Source organism: Paramisgurnus dabryanus, chromosome 13 (genome assembly GCF_030506205.2).
Source record: "Paramisgurnus dabryanus chromosome 13, PD_genome_1.1, whole genome shotgun sequence".
NCBI classification, from domain to species: Eukaryota; Metazoa; Chordata; class Actinopteri; order Cypriniformes; family Cobitidae; genus Paramisgurnus; species Paramisgurnus dabryanus.
Window position 1 is genome coordinate 34066971 of NC_133349.1, and position 19533 is coordinate 34086503.

Here is a 19533-nt window from a genome sequence, read left to right on the forward strand (position 1 = left end):
AAAAACAAAGGACTAGTTTTCCAGTTTGTTGTAAACTCTGCCTCTTTGGACAACACGAGGCATTAACCCCTTACATGCTGCTCAAACATAGACATTTCTCAGACCGTGGTATCGATTCCAGGTATCGGGGGGCTTTTAACGAGTACGAGTACTTTGAAAAATGTGGTATCGAGTCCGATACCCAATATCGGTATCGGTGCATCCCTAGTAACAGCTTAATCTCCAGAGTGCCTCTCACGTAAATTATTAGATGTTGATGGCTTACGTTTTTCCCCGTCACAGAAAACCACCACAGTTTATCAATGGCATTAAAGTATTATTTTGTGTTTGTTTGTTGATCATAGAGCACAAAGTAGATGAAGAAAACTATGATTCCGTGTACTCAACGCGCCGCCATTGTTTACAATATGTGGATGGTGGGCTGTAATTTGTAAAGCAGACTTATTCCAGTCTGCAGAAAAGGAGGAGTGGCGTTTATTGCTTTATGGGGAAAAATTGGGAGAAAAGATGACAGAATAACAAGGCGGATATTGTATGTTGCGTAAAATTAGGAACTTACTTTTAAATACTGACCTGATATAATACTGATTTTGGCAGCAACTCATTTTTTTTTTAAAGCAACACTATGTAGTTTTTTTTACCTTTAAATAATGTCTCTAAAATTATTTCAGTGATAGAACAACTTTTAACTGGACAAATTGTACTGTTGCTGCAACCTGAGCAGCCTCCTAGCTGCTACAAGCACACTCTGAAAGTGGCGGTGGAGGGTAGGAAACACAGCCCCGCCCCTCCCCCTGCCTGCAGAAGAGTGTCTGATACCAGGCACTGTTGTGCTTTTCAACCACATGGGGGAGCTGCAAGTCATTTTTACATGGAAACTACATAGTGTTGCTTTAAATGGCGTTTATTGCGTTTTGGAAACAAACTTTTCTATTTATTATAAATAAATAAAAATATGTAATGTAATATATTTTTTTGAGACTACAAGCTTGCTAAAGTTGGCAAATTAAGCGTATTTGCGTATGACGTTCATGTGCGAATGATGCATCACACGTGAATTACGCACATGAAGTGCATTAACTCAAAAGTCTTCAAGTGTCCAGTAGTACTATAGTAGCTAGTAGTACGATTTATTGACTTCATTCGCTTCTGGTGGTGTGAACGCAAAATTACGCTGCTTTGTCTTTACCCCTCATTAGCCTATCTTTACTGTTGTGTTGTCTTTCTTTAAACTAGTGCCACTTGGTTTGATATTTTGGTTGTATTTAGTTCGGACACTTTTTTTAAATGTGTTTTTCACGAGTTTGCATCAACATGTAATCGATGGGGAATGAGAGAAAGTATATTTGGCATGCTGTCCGAGGAGAGGGCTCTGAGCTCGGAATTTTAGCCCCGAACCCTGAGTACTCCCCTCTCTTTAATTGTGATAAATGAATCTAGATGAGAGTGAGGTGATGGGGTGGAGGAGGGATGCTGCAAAAATCTGTCATGGGACAGAGGTGAGGGACTGCCATTTATAGGCACCTCTTTGCACTGATTGGTTGGATCACATGACCATGCTCCTCCCGAACTTAGTTAAATAAACTTCATTAAATGTTAGAATACTTGGAGCAACTGCTTAAAAGATGTCAATGCTTTTCTTTGTGTCTGTGTTTTTAAATAATAGTGGCTAGGGATGCTTAACGATTAATCGCGATTAATCGTTAGCAGAAAAAAAGTTTTTGTTTACATCATATATGTGTGTGAACTGTGCATAATAACTTTGTATAAATAAATGTACACACATGCATGTATATGTTTTAGAAATGTTTTCATGTGTATATATATTTGTATATTTATGTATAATTTATATTATATAAATACTTAATATATACATTTTTTTTCTTAAAATTATACATGAATGTGTTCATATTTATATATACATAATTATTGTACACAGTTTACACACATATGTGATGTAAACAAAAACTTTTATTCTGCTAACGATTAATCGCGATTAATTGTTTAGCATCCCTAATAGTGGCCATTCTGTTCTTTTTTTGACTATTTAGGTGGTTTTGTGCAAGTTCCACACGGTCTTTCTGTCTCAGAAGGGTCAGGTTTACACGTGTGGACATGGACAGGGTGGACGACTTGGACATGGGGATGAACAAACGTATCTGGTGAGACCACATGGTGTTGCACTTCACGTGTGGTGGTGATGCATGTATTTCTGCATTGTTTATAAGACGTGGCATTCTTGTTCATGTCAGGTTCCCCGTATAGTGGACGGACTTTTGTCCCAACACTGCTCGCAGATCGCAGCAGCCCGAGATCACACCGTGGTTCTGACAGAGGAAGGGTACGTCTACACGTTTGGGCTTAACACTCACCATCAGCTGGGTCTGGCACCTCCACCTGCCTCCAGCCAAGTTCCCAAACAGGTCAGATTCATACAACCTGGTTGTGTCAATGCCACATGACATTTGCATTTTGTTTACATTCTTCAACAGTCATTTGTTGTCATTTCCTGTTGACTACAGGTGACATCTAAGTCTCTGAAAGGGAGGAATGTGATTGGTGTTGCGGCTGGCAGGTTTCACACAGTTCTTTGGACCCGGGATGCAGTGTATACCGTAGGGTTAAATGGTGGCCAGCTAGGTAAGAGGCTTTATCACCTAGATCTGTTTATTACAGACGCAATACGGTTATTAGTGCTGGTTACTATTATTTGCTATTTGTCTCGCACGTGTCTTTCGCGCAAGTTAAAAATATTCAACTCAAGCAAAAAATTCACTTGACACGAAGTTAAATCCTGTGAGTAATCCGGAGCAAGGAATGCAATGCTTTGCGTTTGGTGTGTAGCCTGCATTAGATGTTTACACAAATCCTCTTCATTGGGTTTCATGATGTTTTATGGACCTCTGAATGTCAGAGGTTTTGCTTAATTTGCCTCTTCTCATATGAAAAGCTGCGGTTTGGCTGACTGTTGTGATACATTCAGGTTACCAACTGGAGCCCAACGGTGAGAAGTGCGTGACTATCCCTCGTCAGGTGTCTGCTTTGCATCACAAGGATGTGACCATCGCCATGGCCGCAGCAAGCAACGGGGCCACCGTGTGCGTGACCGAAAAGGGAGACGTCTACCTGCTGGTGGATTATCAGTGCAAGAAACTGGCATCTAAGTGAGTGGAGTTTACAATCGGTGTGCTTTGCAGGGTTTGACTGTAATCGCTCTAACATGCAAATCAATTGGTGAAGGTTTCTCTTGCGGTTATATTGTAAGCACTGACAGGCAAATCATTTATCTTTGTACTGATCATGTCAAAAGCTGTTCTGGTTTTGTTTTCCAGACAGCTGAATCTGAAGAAGGTTCTTGTGAACGGTGGTAGTTTGGACCATCGTGTTGATCCTCAGTTACTGCATGATGCTGGAGGAGAGACGCTGGTCATTTTGGCTTTAGATGAAGCTGGAAGGGTGAGTAATATGTGCAAGGATATTCTTGCTCAACTGAACACACCGCTAATCTTAAACCCACAATCTAAGGTGGTGTTTACATTAGAGCATCTGCATTTTAAAACATTTTAAAGAGGCATTTTTAAATACAAAATATCCTTGTTTATACTGGCATTTCATGAACAATTTGCGTCCACACTAGACACGATCATAAACACATGAAACATGTGCTTGTCCAGTGTGTGTGTGTGAATTGTCTTAAGTGTAAAATCACTTATTACATTAATAAAAGTTTACCTCTTGCGCATGTGTGCAGCTTAGGGGTGTGCTATATTGGCAAAAATTCATATCAGGATAATATCTATGATTTTTCCGCTAACAGTAATATTGGATCCTTTAAAAATGTGTTTGTGAAATTCTTGTATTGTTATAGCTCCCTCATACAACATTTTAATGATGAATAGGTTAATGTTATTAACCAAACAGAAATGTCTTTATAATTTAAAATGAAAGCATGCAAGTAAAAAGTACTAAACAGTATTGTACTTGAAGCAAAAATAACAGTTTTTATTTTGAGTGATACTTGATAATGATTTTTGCATTACTTATTAACAAAAGATCGGTTAAAATTAAGACACAAATTATATCAAATGAAATTCATTTTAAAGAAGCAAACTAAACTAAGTGGCTAAAAATGATTTGATCCACTCCGATTTCTCCCGTCATACTGGCCTTCAATCCATTACAACGCCATATGATGTTTAAAATTACAGCCTGTCTTTTGTAATAAGCTCATACAATTAAAATAAAACTTAAACAACATTACAATAGTATTTAAACACAAAAATACTCAAACATAAATATAAAACAGACATTTTCTCCATTAGGATCCATCTGATATGGCGTTTATAATAGTTGGTGGACTATGTTTACTATTGTGGGCAAAACTTAAGTTGCAAACCTCCATTTAGCTGAATAAAATCACTTTCACTTTAAAAAGCCATGCTAATAAAAAAAACATGTCTATTAAAGTGATAGCTTTAAGTCTAGAGTAAACTGTGACGTCTTGCTACCTGCTTGTAATGTGTTTCACTAAGATGTTCAGTTTAGTGGGGCTGAACAGTCCTGATAAAAACACTATCAGCTTTACCAGCCCTTAGGCCAAGCTCCAAGTCTGAATAAGCATTTAATGATTTTGCATTTTTACAGTTCAACGCTAGTGTGCTTTTTTCTTTTTTAGGAAAATTGTTAAACTTCAACTTAATTGTTTAATTTACATAATTCAGCTTGAAGTGTTTTTTAGGTCTCATTATGAATTGTATGGTTTTTTTTTTTTGCATTATTACTATTACAAATTTTTATGGTGGATATTCTGAATAAACTAAATTGTTTTGCTTTAAAATGTGGTTAATGAAAATAAACTGATTGTTGCAATGTGCCCAATGTATGTAAAAATCTCATTGATTTTTTTTCTCATTGAAATCTTCTATACATTTAGATCAGTAAGCAACCACCACGTTTCCATCAAGAAACACCTTAGCATCTACCCAGGACACTGAACCAACCACTTACCCATTTATTTATTTGGCTTTCCTCTTTCTTTATCCATTTATCTTGTAGGTGTTTTGCTGGCGCTCCACAGGCATGGCAGTGAGACAGTGCCGCTGGGCGTATGCGCGACAGGTCTTTATGTCAGACATTGCTCTGAGTAAGACCAACATGATGTTTGTCACCCAGGATGGAGAAGGATTTAGTGGACAGTGGCTTGGCCAGTACAAGAAAGCTGTGGACAAAAAAGGTCAAAAGATATACCAATATATTACTGTAAAAAACATGATATCACGGTAGGATTCATTTTATATCAAGATAACTATACCTGTCTCTTCAAAATCGCAATGCTCCATTGTTTCAGATGGTTTGGAGGTGTCTGGTTCCTCAGACAGCAGTGGTGTTTATGAACGGATCCGTCTGGAGAAGCTTCATTACATCCACAGAGCCGTCTCCATCACCATTGATTCTAAGGGCCGCAATTTTGGGGTGTTGCAGTCTGATCCCAAAACAAGGTGCAGGTTACTGTTTTCATACATCCACAAAGGAAATTGTCTGAACTTTTTTTTATAATTAGCACATGATCGCTACTTAAATTATACTGCACTTATATGGTGTAAATAATTTTAAAAAATCACGTGAATGTTAAAGCCGGAAAGATTTGATAATACATAGGACTTAATATTAAAAGTTTAATTTCTTCACTTAACTTAGGTGAGTTTGTCCTTTTTTTTTTTTATATTGATTAAAAAAACGTCAAACCAGTCATTTTGTAAAAAATTTTACTGACCTTAAAGTGGACTGTTCTCATTTAATACACATCAGAAATCTCATAAAGAAATATAACTAAGAAATCAAGAACACAGGGCTTAAAATATGATTGTGCTTTAGGCAAATCCTTAATTATAACAAAATTACAACAAAGAAGAATTTTCGTTGTGTTTTATGCTGTACTTTTAATCTACCATCTTTTTGTGACTCACTCTTTCAAAGTATTTGTTAAAGCACCGTTTAGGGACTGGTACTATTTTAAAAGTATCGATTTGGCAACAGTATTGGACAAAAACCAAACGATACCCATCCCTATACATGTGTTGTCTATCATTTATTTTGACTGTTTGTGTTAACTTTTTTCAGCCTGTACGAAGTGCCCAGTGTTTCCCAGTCCACATTCTCTCAGCACTTCCAACGTCTCCTGGCCGAAGCTGATGAGACTGACAGCATCCACGACGTAACTCTGCAGGCCGGCGATCGCACGTTCCCAGCGCACAAATACATCCTCTCCATGAAATCCGACTTCTTTCGTAAAGCACTTCTGCCGGAGAGCTGCAAAGAAAATATTGGAGATGGTGAGGTGAAGAAGGGGGAAGACGCTGTGGGCTGTGACCTGCTGGTATTGGAGAAGGTTCCTCCTGAGATGCTGGAGCACGCTCTGAACTTCATCTACACAGACTCCTGTGAGATGCTGGTGCACGGCGTTAGGCCGAGCGTCCCGCGCTCCAGTCATGGCTCTGATGCTGAACATTCACAGCAACTGATTCACAGTCTGCAGGTGTTGGGCTTGGAGCACCGCTCTGCACTGGAAGTTTACCGCTCCATTCCTGCTCCGGCCCGGGAGGAAACGGATAAACCCAAGAACAAGAGCGCAAAGTCTGGGAAAAAGGGCAAGAGTGGTAGTATTGGTGAACCTGGACAAAACCCTGTGAAGATGCTGCAGGGCGTTGCCAAAAAACTGGGCCTGGGGAGTCTGTCAGCACGGTGAGATCATGAGAGAAAGACCACTTTTGTGTTTTTGTAACATTTCACTTGGCCATAGACTGTGTCAACCCAAACACTTAGGAGTGGTTTCTCAGACAGGGATTAGCTTAAGCCAGGACTAGACCTCAGTTTAATTAGGAAATACAACTAGTTTTAACAAACATGCCTTACTAAAAACATTACTGCTGGACATTTTGAGGCTAAACAGAGGGCACTGATGTATTTTAAGACATGTCAGTGTAACCTCTTACATTTATTTTAGTCTAGGACTAGTCTAATCCCTGTCTGGGAAACTGCCCCTTTAGGGATGACTCCACTTTCATAAAAAACGTAAAAAATTCTGATAATTTACTCACCCCCATGTCATCCACGATGTTTATCTCTTTCCTCAGTCGAGAAGAAATAAAGATTTTTGAAAAAAACATTCCAGGATTTTTCTCCATATGGTTTACCTTTAGGGGATCTTAGCATTTAACTAAGTGTACTAAGACGGACATGCCGACATGCCCGAAAATAGTCCCCTGCTATTGAAAGTTTCAAGTTTATTTCACTATCACAATTACTAGGGATGCACCGATAGGATTTTTTTGGGCCGATACCGATTTAAACAGACAACTTCTGGCCGATACCGATATTAAACACTTTTATACAATACTATACAGTTGGTCTATTAGCTGGTTTATTTCTGCATCAAATTATTTTTACCTGAACACGGATTGGATCTAATTAACATTCAACTGACCAACATAATAAGAGAGGCACAAATTAAGCTAAAACAAATATAATAAGACAACATGACAACCTTCAAAAGTGGTTTTTGCTATTCAGCATTTATTTTATTAACGACATTAACTTATTTTTTTTACATATAATGGATTGCTTTATGCAGTTAATTAATAAACAATCGGTATCGGCCTTTCTCGTGCTATTGCAGATATGCCGATTGGTTTCAAATTCATCAAAAACCGGCCGATAAATATCGGCGGCCGATACATCGGTGCATCACCTAACAATTACACATGTTGCATTGTACACTACATTTCAATGCAGCAGATACAAATAAGTACTATTGTGACTCCCAAGAAGCAGCAGCTTATAAATAGGGGTCCTGAAAAGTTACCAAGGGGACTATTTTCGGGCGCTGGGTAATATCATTGTGCCTCCTGCAGCCATGGTACGCAGCATAGTCCTTGATTATTACGCCAGAATGAGAGTATAGTTCATAGCCATATCTGCCTAGAATATCACAACTTTTCATTTTCTGTCGGTCTTAGTACACGCTGTAACTACAGAAGAGTCAAGTTTTAAATGGGAAAAATATCGAAACTCTTTGTTTATTTTTGAGCGCGATGCTAATGGTCCAATCAGATTCAATGGATTATGCTAAGCTATGCTAAAAGTGCTAGCGCCAGACTCGGAGATCAACTGAATGGATTCTAAAACTGTAAAAATCAAATGTTTAAGTCTAGGAGAGCTGGAAAATGAGCATATTTTCAAAAAAAGTGGAGTATCCCTTTAAAAATGAGTGCAGTAACAATGCTCACACTGCTATTCATGAGGGTAAGTAAGGTTTTTTCATATAAATGTGCATTTTATGAATATTTAGGCTTGATGGAGTGAAGTATGAAAATGGAAAGATTAATGTGGTGCAGAGGAAGACCAGCAACAAGCCACGATTCAATCAGAAGAAAAGGTGCGTTGTTTAATTGTAAATCATCTGTTAAGTAATTTTTACTTTTGTGCTCTTTTGATTTAAAATCTGATTGTGTGTCCACAGCTCTTATCTCTGTGACGTCACACTGAGGTCTGAGGACGGGAAGGAGTTTCCCTGTCATAAATGTGTTCTGTGTGCTCGACTGGGTAAGAGGAACTGAGTTTACATTACGCATGTCCGTCGCTTTAAAATTTGTTCAGAGTAGATCCTGAAGTATGTGAGCATGGAGGAGCAGAATGATTTTCAAGTTGTTCCAAAATGTTTTATGATTTTTCAGTTTTGTTTGGGGTTTCTAGAGCCCCAGTCCCTATTCACATTCACAATATGCTTAAAACGTGTTTGTACATGTTTGACAAGAAAGAAAGTCAAATCAAAATGTGGAAGGGCGTAAGAGTGACTAAATGACAGGATGTTAATTTACAGGTCAATTAGTTTTGTGAATTGCCATAAACATGATCTATCTCTTAATGTTTTTAGAGTACTTTAACAGTATGCTGGGCAGCCCCTGGATAGAGGTATTTAAACACAAAACATCCTAAATAAATCATCTTGAACTGTAATGGTTTTGTTTGTGATTTATGTGTATGTGTCTTCTGCCCCCTTCAGGCCACCAGCTGCACTGCACTAGATATGCCCATCCCCTCTGAGATCTTACAGGTTATTCTGGAGTACATCTACACTGATGAGTCTACAACTGTCAGAGGTATCAAACACAGATTTTATGTTAATCTCCTATGGGTATTAGTTTCACTTGTCTAATCCATGTCTGTATTTCTCTTTTCTAGAGTCTGTGAATGTGGAGTTTGTGTGTAATGTGCTGGTGGTGGCTGATCAGTTGTTGATCACTAGGCTGAAGGAGATCTGTGAGGTCGCCATTACTGAAAACTGTAAGTATATGAGGATAAACTGCCTAGGGCTGTCGCAGTTTAAGTCTTTAGTCCGTTAACAATAAAGCCACCTGCGTTACATTTGGTCGTAATGTTTTTTAGCAATAAGTTGCATCGTGACACTTTGTATTTGTGTTGATCAGTTTATTTTAAACTTTAAAACTGCATTTAGAGACAGAGGACGATAATATCATTTTTACTTTGCGTGCTCAAGGCTTGTCACACATAAACTGTATGATTTCATGAAATATGAATAGCATTACATTAAATTACTTTCTTAACTCTTGACAATTTTTTGGCCTTTATTATACATGTATGATGGATGTGTAATAAGAAGGGCTTAGCTCCATGAATTTAACGTGGACACAGCGGTTGTTGCGGTTTCTTGTCATTCATGCGGTTGGCTTGTCAGTAGCGCAGCCATACGGGATTGTGGTTACCGCAACAGTGCTAAAACTGCCTCTAGTGGCATAAAGGAGTACCTCACCCCCCAAAAAAGAAAATTCAACTAGTTATGTGCTTATCTGCATAATTCATTTCAAATCTGCATAATTGACCTATGGCTAAGCCACGCCCTTCCACTTACTCCGATAAACAATCAACATTCGGTGATAGGCGCTATGGCAGCTGTCACAGTAGGAGACATTTCACAGGAGGCAATTGATGATTTATTTGGAGACAGAAAGACTATATATCACCTCGAAGTCACCAAAAGGGCCTAAACTATGCATTGGAGGGTTATATCAATAATTTTATTGTTGCTTCAGCATACGTTTCCAGTACAAGCCTTCCATCTTTACCAAGAGTAAGTTACCTCTCCATTATTTGGTGCTATAGTATTTACATGAAACATTCGGCACAACATTGCTATTACAAATAACATTTAATGAAGCTAAGTGACATGATGTACAACGCAGCTAGAAGCTAACGTTAATGTTTTCTAATGTTAAAGATAACGTTCAAATACGCTGTTGACTTGCCTTAGAACAGATGTAGACATCCTTGTTTAATTAATTTATCCACGTTTAGGTGGTGTTGTGGTCTACCAAATAACTTCATCTGGATTAAGCAGACACTTATCTCAGTTGATGTGGCTCGGGAAAGGGTTAAAAATTCACGCCGTCGCCCAGCCTTTCGGGATACCTAGTGTCGGAGTTGCATGTACCCCATGCGCAAAGTTTGACCATTTTAAACTTAAAATGACAAGAGAAAACATATAAAAACTAATGAAATTACAATGGACGTGGAAGGAAAAATGTCACAGTGTATTGGTTTGCTATGTGCACTGTGATTGGCTCATCGTGTTTAGAGGCGTGGCTTAGGCATAGGTCAGTTGTTCTTCAGTGAAACATCAAATAAGTCGAAACCAAACATTTCTACTGCTTTCTACTTAGCTAAAGTCCTCAAGTCATCAGTAGCACCAACTCACTCTTATCACCTTTCTTCTCTTTAAACATGCTACTAACCACGACCACGATACTTTAACAGTTTGTTTAATAAATGGATGTTGTGTTGTGTTGTGCAGTGACACTGAAGAATGCAGCCGAAATACTGGAGTTTGCCACCTTGTACAACGCCGAGCAGCTCAAACTGTCTTGCCAGCAGTTTATTGTCCTCAACATGACGGCACTGCTTGAATACAAGTAAGATTAAACACCTGCTGCATAAATTCTTCACCCCTTACATTAAGTATAATAAATGTTAATACAAAAATATGAATTATTGAAGCAGTGACTGGGGTGCAGTATAAGAGCCTGCTTATTGTGGGTGTAAATAATTGCAAAAGAATTTAAAAGACAGATGTCGCTGTTTCCAGTTTTGTTCATTTATCTGTCTGTCTGTCAGAGCTTTGGAGATCCTGAGCGATGATGTTCTGCTTGACCTGACCGCAGCTTACAGGAGAACGGTAAGTTTAATTCATCAATCTTCTCTGGTTCGTTAAAGCGCTGCTCAGTGATTCTGACGACGACCTCTTCTGACAGATCCCAGCCATGCAGAGACGTCTCATCACGCCGTACTCCAACGCTCCTGATCTCAGCGCCTACGAGGAGCGAGAGTGGGACTCTGCCGTGGATTGTAAAAGCGGCTCTGATCTGGACCTCTCCAGGTGTGAATTCTGTCAAACTGAGTTTGTGAAATATTGAAATGTGGATGGGAAATGATCGTCCATTTTAAATGGAGTTCTCACTGTCTTTGCTGTAGTGATAATCTGCTGAAGAAGGCCAAGATCAGGGCAAAGAGAAAACCACGACGACGCTCCAACAGCTCCGGTGGATACAATCTCTCTGATATCATACAGAGTTCTCCTATTAATGTCACGCAGAGCTCGCCCACTTCAGGTAAACTTACTCGCCTTACTTCCATAGCCAACACCACTAGTTAGTGTTATTTATTGTATATTAAGGGAACATCACCATTACTTTATTTATACAGTATTATTGACCTGTGCTGTATTAATTCAACCCTAAACCTAACTTTCTATAGAACTTATAGCTTAAATTTATTTCAGTATTAATTTAATAAAAAAATGAATGAAAAATATTACATTACTGGAGGGATCTATGAACCATAATTTGAGTATTTGGGCTGGCCCTTGCCCTTCAGCCAGTATGCAACTCCTTAAAATGATCCTGTACACCCACAAAACTACTTTATGCCCTAATACAACACAGAACAACTACACACTAACAATTACATGGCATAGCTCTGCTAGCACCCATGTCAGTAATTATATTACAACACCATAGCAACAACCCAGAACACCCTAGTAACCAAATTACAGTGCCCTAGCAACCAGTGGTTATGTAACGTAATAATGTAACTCTTGTGCCCGTGTGGCGTTTGAGAGATTATTTCAAGTGAGTTTGTGTGTTTGTTTTTTTTTACAGATTTGAGACATTCAGTGAAGGCCAGTTCAGTGGAGTCTTTACAGGAGCTCATCACATCTGACTCAGAGGGAAGTTATATGGGGGTGGGCAGCCCTAGAGACCTACAGTCACCTGTCTTTCAGGACAGGCCTGATGCCCAGGTAATAACATTATAGCATAGGCATTAGTGATGCACTGAAATTTCGGGCACCTAAAATGTTTGGCCGAAAATAAGTGGTGCTCTGAGAACCAAGCCATCATCACAGCACTACACACAAAGGCAAATCATGAGCATTGTGTGCAAATCCAAAATGATACACAAGTTCTGCATGATGCGCCACTGCCTGTAAACAGGCTTCAATGTTTCTCTAGTATACTGGATATTCAGTAATGGGGAAAAATTTTATATCATGATTATAGTGACCAAAATTTTCACGGGTTATCAATATTATCATGGTTTTGTTAAAATGAGATGGAAATGTTCAAAAAGAACTGATACACACACTGAAAACATTTTATTTTTGAAATTTTATGTCCCTGAAATTATTTCTGTGGTAAAAAAGAAATAAACCTGTCTAATAAGTTTACCATGAATGAATGCAATACATTATCCCTTAAATGCCGCCTTGTGCAAAAAATTATGGCTGGACAGGATTTACCACGGTAATCAAACACGGTTGTAACGATAATTACATTTTAAACGATAATACTAACCATCAGGACATTTTATCGCGGTTAATGGTGAAACCGGTTATCGTCCCATCCCTATAATATTTAGTAACAACATTTTAATATTGCTTTACTTTTGTCCAATTTAGGTGTGTTTAAAATGATTCTTTTGTTGGTTTGTAGTTTTTCCAACTCCATATTAGATTTTAATTTCATAAATTTTAACACAATTAGGCCAATTTTTTTTTAAGGGTCATTCTCAGCTCATGGCCAAGAGCAAACAGAATTTTCGGTTTTGGCTCAGAATTTCAGACCGTCACTAAAAGGCATGCATTTCATACTGTTTGTGTAATATTATATTGATTACAATGGTTTTGTTAAATGTTGTACGGTGTAATATGATTTCAGTTTATTGTCAATTTTATAATGAATAACAGAAGTTTATTATATCCTTTTTTCCGTTAGTCTTCTATAAGCCATGCAGTAACTATGAGTAACAAAAATGAATTTGCTCTTAAATCTGAAGTGTAAATAGATGAGTTTTAATTTATTATTGAACTGTACCTGTGCTCCAGGAGGATGGCCTGGGACCAACAGGATTAAAGACTCCTCCTGGGACCCCGGTTTTAAAAAATGGCTCCATGCCCCCTCAAGCTTCCACCCCTGAACCCATTCCTATGGTCAAAACAAGGTCAGTAATTTTCAGCTTGAAGGGCATTTATGCTTTTTGTCTCTTGAGTAGTTGTTAATTTGGAGTTGCATTGGGTATTCTGTAAGTATTGAGTGATAGCAAAGTTCACTTTATTCTCTAGACCTGCTCCGGTCCTGGACCTCAGGGCTATCATGGAGATGGAGGCCAATTCATTGAACCTGGGTGCCACACCTAAAAGTCCCAACTCGTAAGTTGTAAATGATTGTAATCCACCTAATGAACGTGTATGCAGATTTCAAAAAATGACTTGCGTCATGTCAAGTAGTATAGTTTTTTTTCTTTTTTTTTTTTTGAGAAAATGAAAATGGAGCGCCAGTCTAATATGGTTGGCAGACAACAGGGAAAAGCAATGCTACGTGCAAAGTCCAGTGTATATATATATATACACTCATCCATAATAATTTTCTGTGTGTTGTTTTTCAATAGATCAGGCAGCAGCAGTAAAGTAACAGTCATCTCCAGTAAGTTGTCTCAGAAGCAGAGGAAGATGATGGCTTTGGCTTCCAGAGAGGGAAGTACAGAGATCATGTCTCCCAAATCTCCATCTGTTACTCCAGTCAAACCTGCGAAGGCCTGGTGAGAACCATTTGATTTATTTCATTCCATCATGTGGCTAACTTCCAATATATCCGTTTTATTTCATAGTAGTTTGGAAGTTGTTTCTTAAAGGAATAGTTAACCCAGAAATGGAAAATGAATTGACCCTCTCATTTGTTACTTGAATACCATATGCTGTTGTTGTTGTTTTTTAGGTCAACAGCGGTTCAGTCTCCACCCTCTTCCTGTTCCTTTCGGGATCTTTTAGTGCAGGAGGAGAGGCTTGGGAAACCCTCTCCAATTTCTCCAGTGACCCCTAGGAGTCCAGTGGCTACTGCTGGAGCTGCCATATGTGCCAAAAGAGTGACGTTTAAATGTGCCGAGGTCAGCGACACAGAGAAACCAGCGGGGTAAGGAACAAGTCACTGAATGCTACATTGTTGTCATGTGATCTCATTACATCATGCATGTGTGTCATTTTATTAGTGGGGTTAGGCCTTAAATGTGGTTAATTTTCATTTTGATACAATTTTTATGGGCAAATATGAAAACGACTTTTGGAAGTGTCAAAAAATAGTCAAGCCAAAGTTAATGTTTTGTGTTACTTATAGGTTTACACTGCATTCCAAATTATTATGCATATCACACATCAGTAAGATTGATCTCTCGTCTGCGTGCCTTGCAAAGCATACTTCATTTTTACTCAAACATGAACATAGGCTTTGGATGCATGCATTACCTCTACAGGCCTAGGTTTACAGGGGTGATGGCATTAATTAATTAAAACTTGAATAAAAATAAAAATCCTTGTACCCTTTCATGGTATAGTTGTAGAAAAGTGGATACATCCTGACCTTTTCCCACAGTCTCTTATATATGACCATTTTTAAAAGTAATGCAAAAATGGTATATAAGTTTTAAAAAGCTTGCATGCAGGTTATTCCTATTCTTAAACTTGTGCATATATTAAAACCAGACTAAAGGCTGAAGTGTAGTTCATTTTTACACGTGCGCCTATATGTGAGGGTCTGTGTACAGTGTGGGTGGCAGAGAGAAGTGCTACAGTCTAAACATTTTTTAAACCTTGCGTATATTATACCATAGGTCACACAAATGTGAACAGGCATTGCACTGCCATTACACTTCTACCAGTATGCCTTTTTTTTATTCGTACTGTGTAATTCAAAATGGTTTACCAATTTAAACCGGTGTATCACCCAGCACTAGTACAAGATTATGTATATTTCATATGCCACATCTGTGCCCATGTGCTATATCTTTTAATTTTTCACTGAACCTGTTACAATGTATTCTGGGTTTGTCTTTTCATAAAGGATACTTTGCAGCACCAACATTTTTCCAAATGGTAGGGCATCTTTATTAAATAATGAAGCCTCCATTCCATTGGTATTGTGTATGGAGAACCAAGCCTGCAAACATTTTAAATGAATAAATGTACAAAAAATTTATAAAAACGAAAATGAATAAATACTAAAATAAATGTGCAATGACGTAAAAAAAAAACTCTTTTTATAATATTTAGATTTTTCACCCATTTATTTATAAATTTATTTATTTATTAAAGAATGCATTGATACAATATGGTACATTGTTCTCTGATATCTACATAGTCTCTGGATCATATTTGCACTTAATTAAGTCACATACCTTCTGTTTTAAATGTCCATCTACAACCCTGTAGGATTTGTGCCCAGAATGGTGAAGCTTCTTAACATCATTATTCATTACTCTTTCAAATAAGGTGAGCTCTACTATTATTGGCTGTTTCTCAGAGCGGCTCATTTTAGTAGCTCTCTGTTTTTTTGTGTAAACAGCCCTTATCTTTGTCTCATACAGGCTCAAACATGTTTTACTTAAGCACTCTTTGCTTGATTGCTATAGCTAGACACAAAATGTCCTTAGGCCACAGCAGTGACATCTTGTGCTTTTACAAAATGACACGCAAGAGATGAGTGTGTAAGTGACTAAGTAATCCAAACATAGTTCTAAGATTTTTAGAGGAAATTCATTTTAAACATATTTTCTAGTCTTACTTTATTTAATCACACTTTATTCTCACCATGAATATGGCCTTAGGAGCTGGGATGGTGTTTAAAGGAAAAGAAAGATAGAAAGAAAGGGACTACACTGCAAAAAATGACTTTCTTACTTAGTATTTTTGTCTTGTTTTCAGTAGAAATATCCCAAAATTCTGCTTTTTCTTGATAAGCAAAATGACATAAGAAACTAAGTCTAGTTATTAGACAAAAACTACACAATTTAAGTGAATTTGTGCATAAAACAAGCAAAAATATCTGCCAATGGGGTGAGAAAAAAAATCTAAAAATAAGTAATAAATTATTTTTTCTTAAACACTTAATTTAAGCAAAAATTTCTCACCCCATTGGAAGATAATTTCTACTTAAAACAAGACAAAAATAATAATTAAAGTCATTTTTTTTTTTTGTGTAAGTTCATATTTGACTTGCACCACACCCAATTAGTGTTCTGACGATTTCAAAATGGGGCATATCACCCATTTGTCAGCCCCCATGTGGGGCAGTAGTTTACTAATTTATTTATTTGTTTATTTTTTAGTCAAGGGCACAGGTATCTCTTAATATACATAATGTACAATTGTATTTATTAAAATTTATTTTTGCAGGTTTGGTCCTCCATAACTGTGTCTACTGTATGATGGATTTGGTTGCTCCCTATGTTGAACATCTTATTAGTGAGAGATTATTTTTAGTGCTTCAGTTTATTTTCCACTAGGTGGCACTTCTGTCTAACGGTTTAAAAATAATCTTTTAGTTGGTGGGGTCTGTAGATTCAGTAGGATTGAAGGAGTTTAGGACAAGATGTACATTTTTTGTTAAAATTGTTTAGGTTTTGTTCACTCTTTGAAAAGAGTAACTACCCTGAGTTTGAAGTTATTTTAAGTGACTCCATTTCTGCAGATGAGATGTACACTTAAAGATAAACCTGTTTATATAGTTAATACAAACATTTATGTATTTGGACCACATTTCAGAAATAAACAGAAGATGTGTTCCATACATACAGTGATGTTCTGCTGTACAGGATCTCTGACTGTAGTTTTTTTTACCTAAGTGAGCCTGTAGGTTTATCTCTTGCTCGTTTGCTCTCAGCTGCCCGCTGGGCTCCAGTGTTAAAGCAGAGGTCTGAATATTTATCAACAGGTGCTCTGCTGCCTCTCTGTGATTGTAATCTCTGTTGATAAGGGCAGACTTGTGTCTCAGATGTTCTTTGCCATGGCACTTTGCTTGCTTTTAGCATGCAATCGTAAACACAGTGGGTTAAATGAACCTGACGTGTATTGCTGCTCTGAGATCAGACTGCAATCATGTCAGATTTCTTGTGGATTCTTTACAATGACTTACTACTATCAGACTAATACATAAGACAACTTGCTCAACATCCCCACAGCAGACCTTTCAATATTTGGTAACACATAATATTAAACATGCACAATTGTTATTATGGCACTAGAAATACAGTGAAAAATTCTGTATAAACTATTTAGCAAAATAATAAATCAAGATTTCCAAAAACTTAGGAGGGGCGAATTGCCATTAAACGACATTCCATAATACTACTGACACCTACTGTAGATTAAATGTACTGCATCAGTGATGCATGTTTCATTATATTCTGATCCTAGTTTGTAAATATTATTAATAATAAGAAATCGTTGAGTGTTTTTCTGTAACCCTGTTTTCTTATGTTTTCTCCCATTAGGCCTTGGGTGCTGCGGGCGGTGGGCAGCCCACCCTCCACCTCTACTGTCGCATTTGCATCCATTCTGGAAGAGGAGAGGAAACAGGAAGCTGCGCTGATCCGTAGCCGTGAGAAACCGCTAGCGCTCATTCAGGTATAGAGATCATCTCTGACTTTGACCACTACATCACTCCACACATCAGTCCTATATGATGATGAATCATAAAGTTTTTAAATTCCGCTTCAAACAAGAATTCAAACTTCTGCTTTGTGATTGCATGTTGATACCAAATATACTGCAAAAGCTTTTCCAACCCAAGAGCACTTATTTTCTTCTTACAACATTTGAAACCGCTAGATGAATGGGATGCGGTAGTTTATATATTTTAGAAATGTTTGCACCCTGTTTATAGCATCCTTTAGTGCTGTTCACTTATGATCAGATTACCCAAAACAGATGTTGATAGCAGGGTCAGTGTTTTGGTAGAACCAGAACAAGAGTCAAATCAAAATGTTTAAAAACATCTGTCTCTCATCTTTGCTGTAGATTGAAGAACGAGCCATTCAAGACCTGTTACTCCATTACCAAGCCATTAATAATCCAGAGGAGCTGATAGTGGTGGAGAGATCCCCTCAAGGTCCAATCGCCATCCCCACCTGGAACAAACACTGATATTAACACTCACACACGCTCCATTTGCAAGCTGTCTCCTATTTTCCCACCTTATTCTGCAGTATGCAAACTGCTTCTCATTTGCTGCTTGCCAAATAATTTTGATTTGCTTTTTTCCTGGGCTATGCTGTTTTCCTTTTAAGGGAAAAGACTGGAATATCAGGTGGACTTGATCATACTAATCAGAGCGGATTTGCCAAATGATATTTGTATTTTGTTTATATATATATATATATATATATAACCCCATGTTGAAATGATATGCGTATCCCGGGTAGTGTGTGTATGAGAAATATATCACTGTGCACAGCACAAACTCCTCACACGTTGTTACAATATGAAGAAACTCCAGTCAGCCATAAAAGCAATAAAGATTTTATTTGGCTGCACTCAAGGGCTGTTTGAAGGAGCTTATAAATTCATTGTTGTGCACAGGACGTTAAAGACAGATGAACAAATCTGCATTTAATGTAATGTATCATTCAGTCTTCATAAAATATCATGCTGCTTTTTTTGGCTATGGATATAATGGTAGTTTTTTTTTGTTTGTCACTGTCAGATCGTGACTGGTACTACAGGCAGTATTGTCATTGAAATACTTTAGTTTTATTTGCTGAATGTTAAGATTTTTGTGGTGGCATGCAATAAAGAGTTGAATATGTGCATTAGTGTTGTACGTTTTTTATGGTCGGTCATAATTCATATATTAGGCTTAATGGTATGAGTCCGGGCAGTTTTTTTTTTCATTTGTCATCACACACAGACGACCACCCAGTGTTCTCATTTCTTATAGATTTCTTATGGATAGAAACACATTTCACATATATATATTTTTATTGCCTGTGTTTCTAGTGTATATTAGCAGTGTGTCTCATTCAGGTGCACTTACAGTAGTATCATATTTGTTTACGTAATAAGGTATTGTTTAACGTGAGCACATTGAAAGTATCTAATGTATCATGAACGGGGTCTGTATAGTTTATAATATTCTG

The 19533-nt window shown here is 37.6% G+C and overlaps 1 protein-coding gene across 1 annotated transcript in view; it reads left to right on the top strand.

Moving 5' to 3' along the window:
* ibtk (inhibitor of Bruton agammaglobulinemia tyrosine kinase) overlaps positions 1-19202 on the top strand; it is a 28253-nt gene extending 9051 nt beyond the window's left edge. The window contains exons 5-28 of the mRNA XM_065246376.2: positions 2052-2162; positions 2253-2423; positions 2523-2640; positions 2984-3164; positions 3333-3456; positions 5056-5233; positions 5348-5498; positions 6121-6741; positions 8348-8434; positions 8519-8601; positions 8933-8970; positions 9062-9158; positions 9241-9342; positions 10868-10985; positions 11188-11248; positions 11325-11449; positions 11545-11681; positions 12231-12370; positions 13454-13569; positions 13691-13777; positions 14017-14166; positions 14343-14537; positions 17890-18022; positions 18416-19202. Coding sequence (XP_065102448.2) covers positions 2052-2162; positions 2253-2423; positions 2523-2640; positions 2984-3164; positions 3333-3456; positions 5056-5233; positions 5348-5498; positions 6121-6741; positions 8348-8434; positions 8519-8601; positions 8933-8970; positions 9062-9158; positions 9241-9342; positions 10868-10985; positions 11188-11248; positions 11325-11449; positions 11545-11681; positions 12231-12370; positions 13454-13569; positions 13691-13777; positions 14017-14166; positions 14343-14537; positions 17890-18022; positions 18416-18541 — 3450 coding nt within the window. The 3' untranslated portion in view covers positions 18542-19202. The remainder of the gene's footprint in view (positions 1-2051; positions 2163-2252; positions 2424-2522; positions 2641-2983; positions 3165-3332; positions 3457-5055; positions 5234-5347; positions 5499-6120; positions 6742-8347; positions 8435-8518; positions 8602-8932; positions 8971-9061; positions 9159-9240; positions 9343-10867; positions 10986-11187; positions 11249-11324; positions 11450-11544; positions 11682-12230; positions 12371-13453; positions 13570-13690; positions 13778-14016; positions 14167-14342; positions 14538-17889; positions 18023-18415) is intronic.
* The last annotated feature ends 331 nt before the right edge of the window (positions 19203-19533 follow it).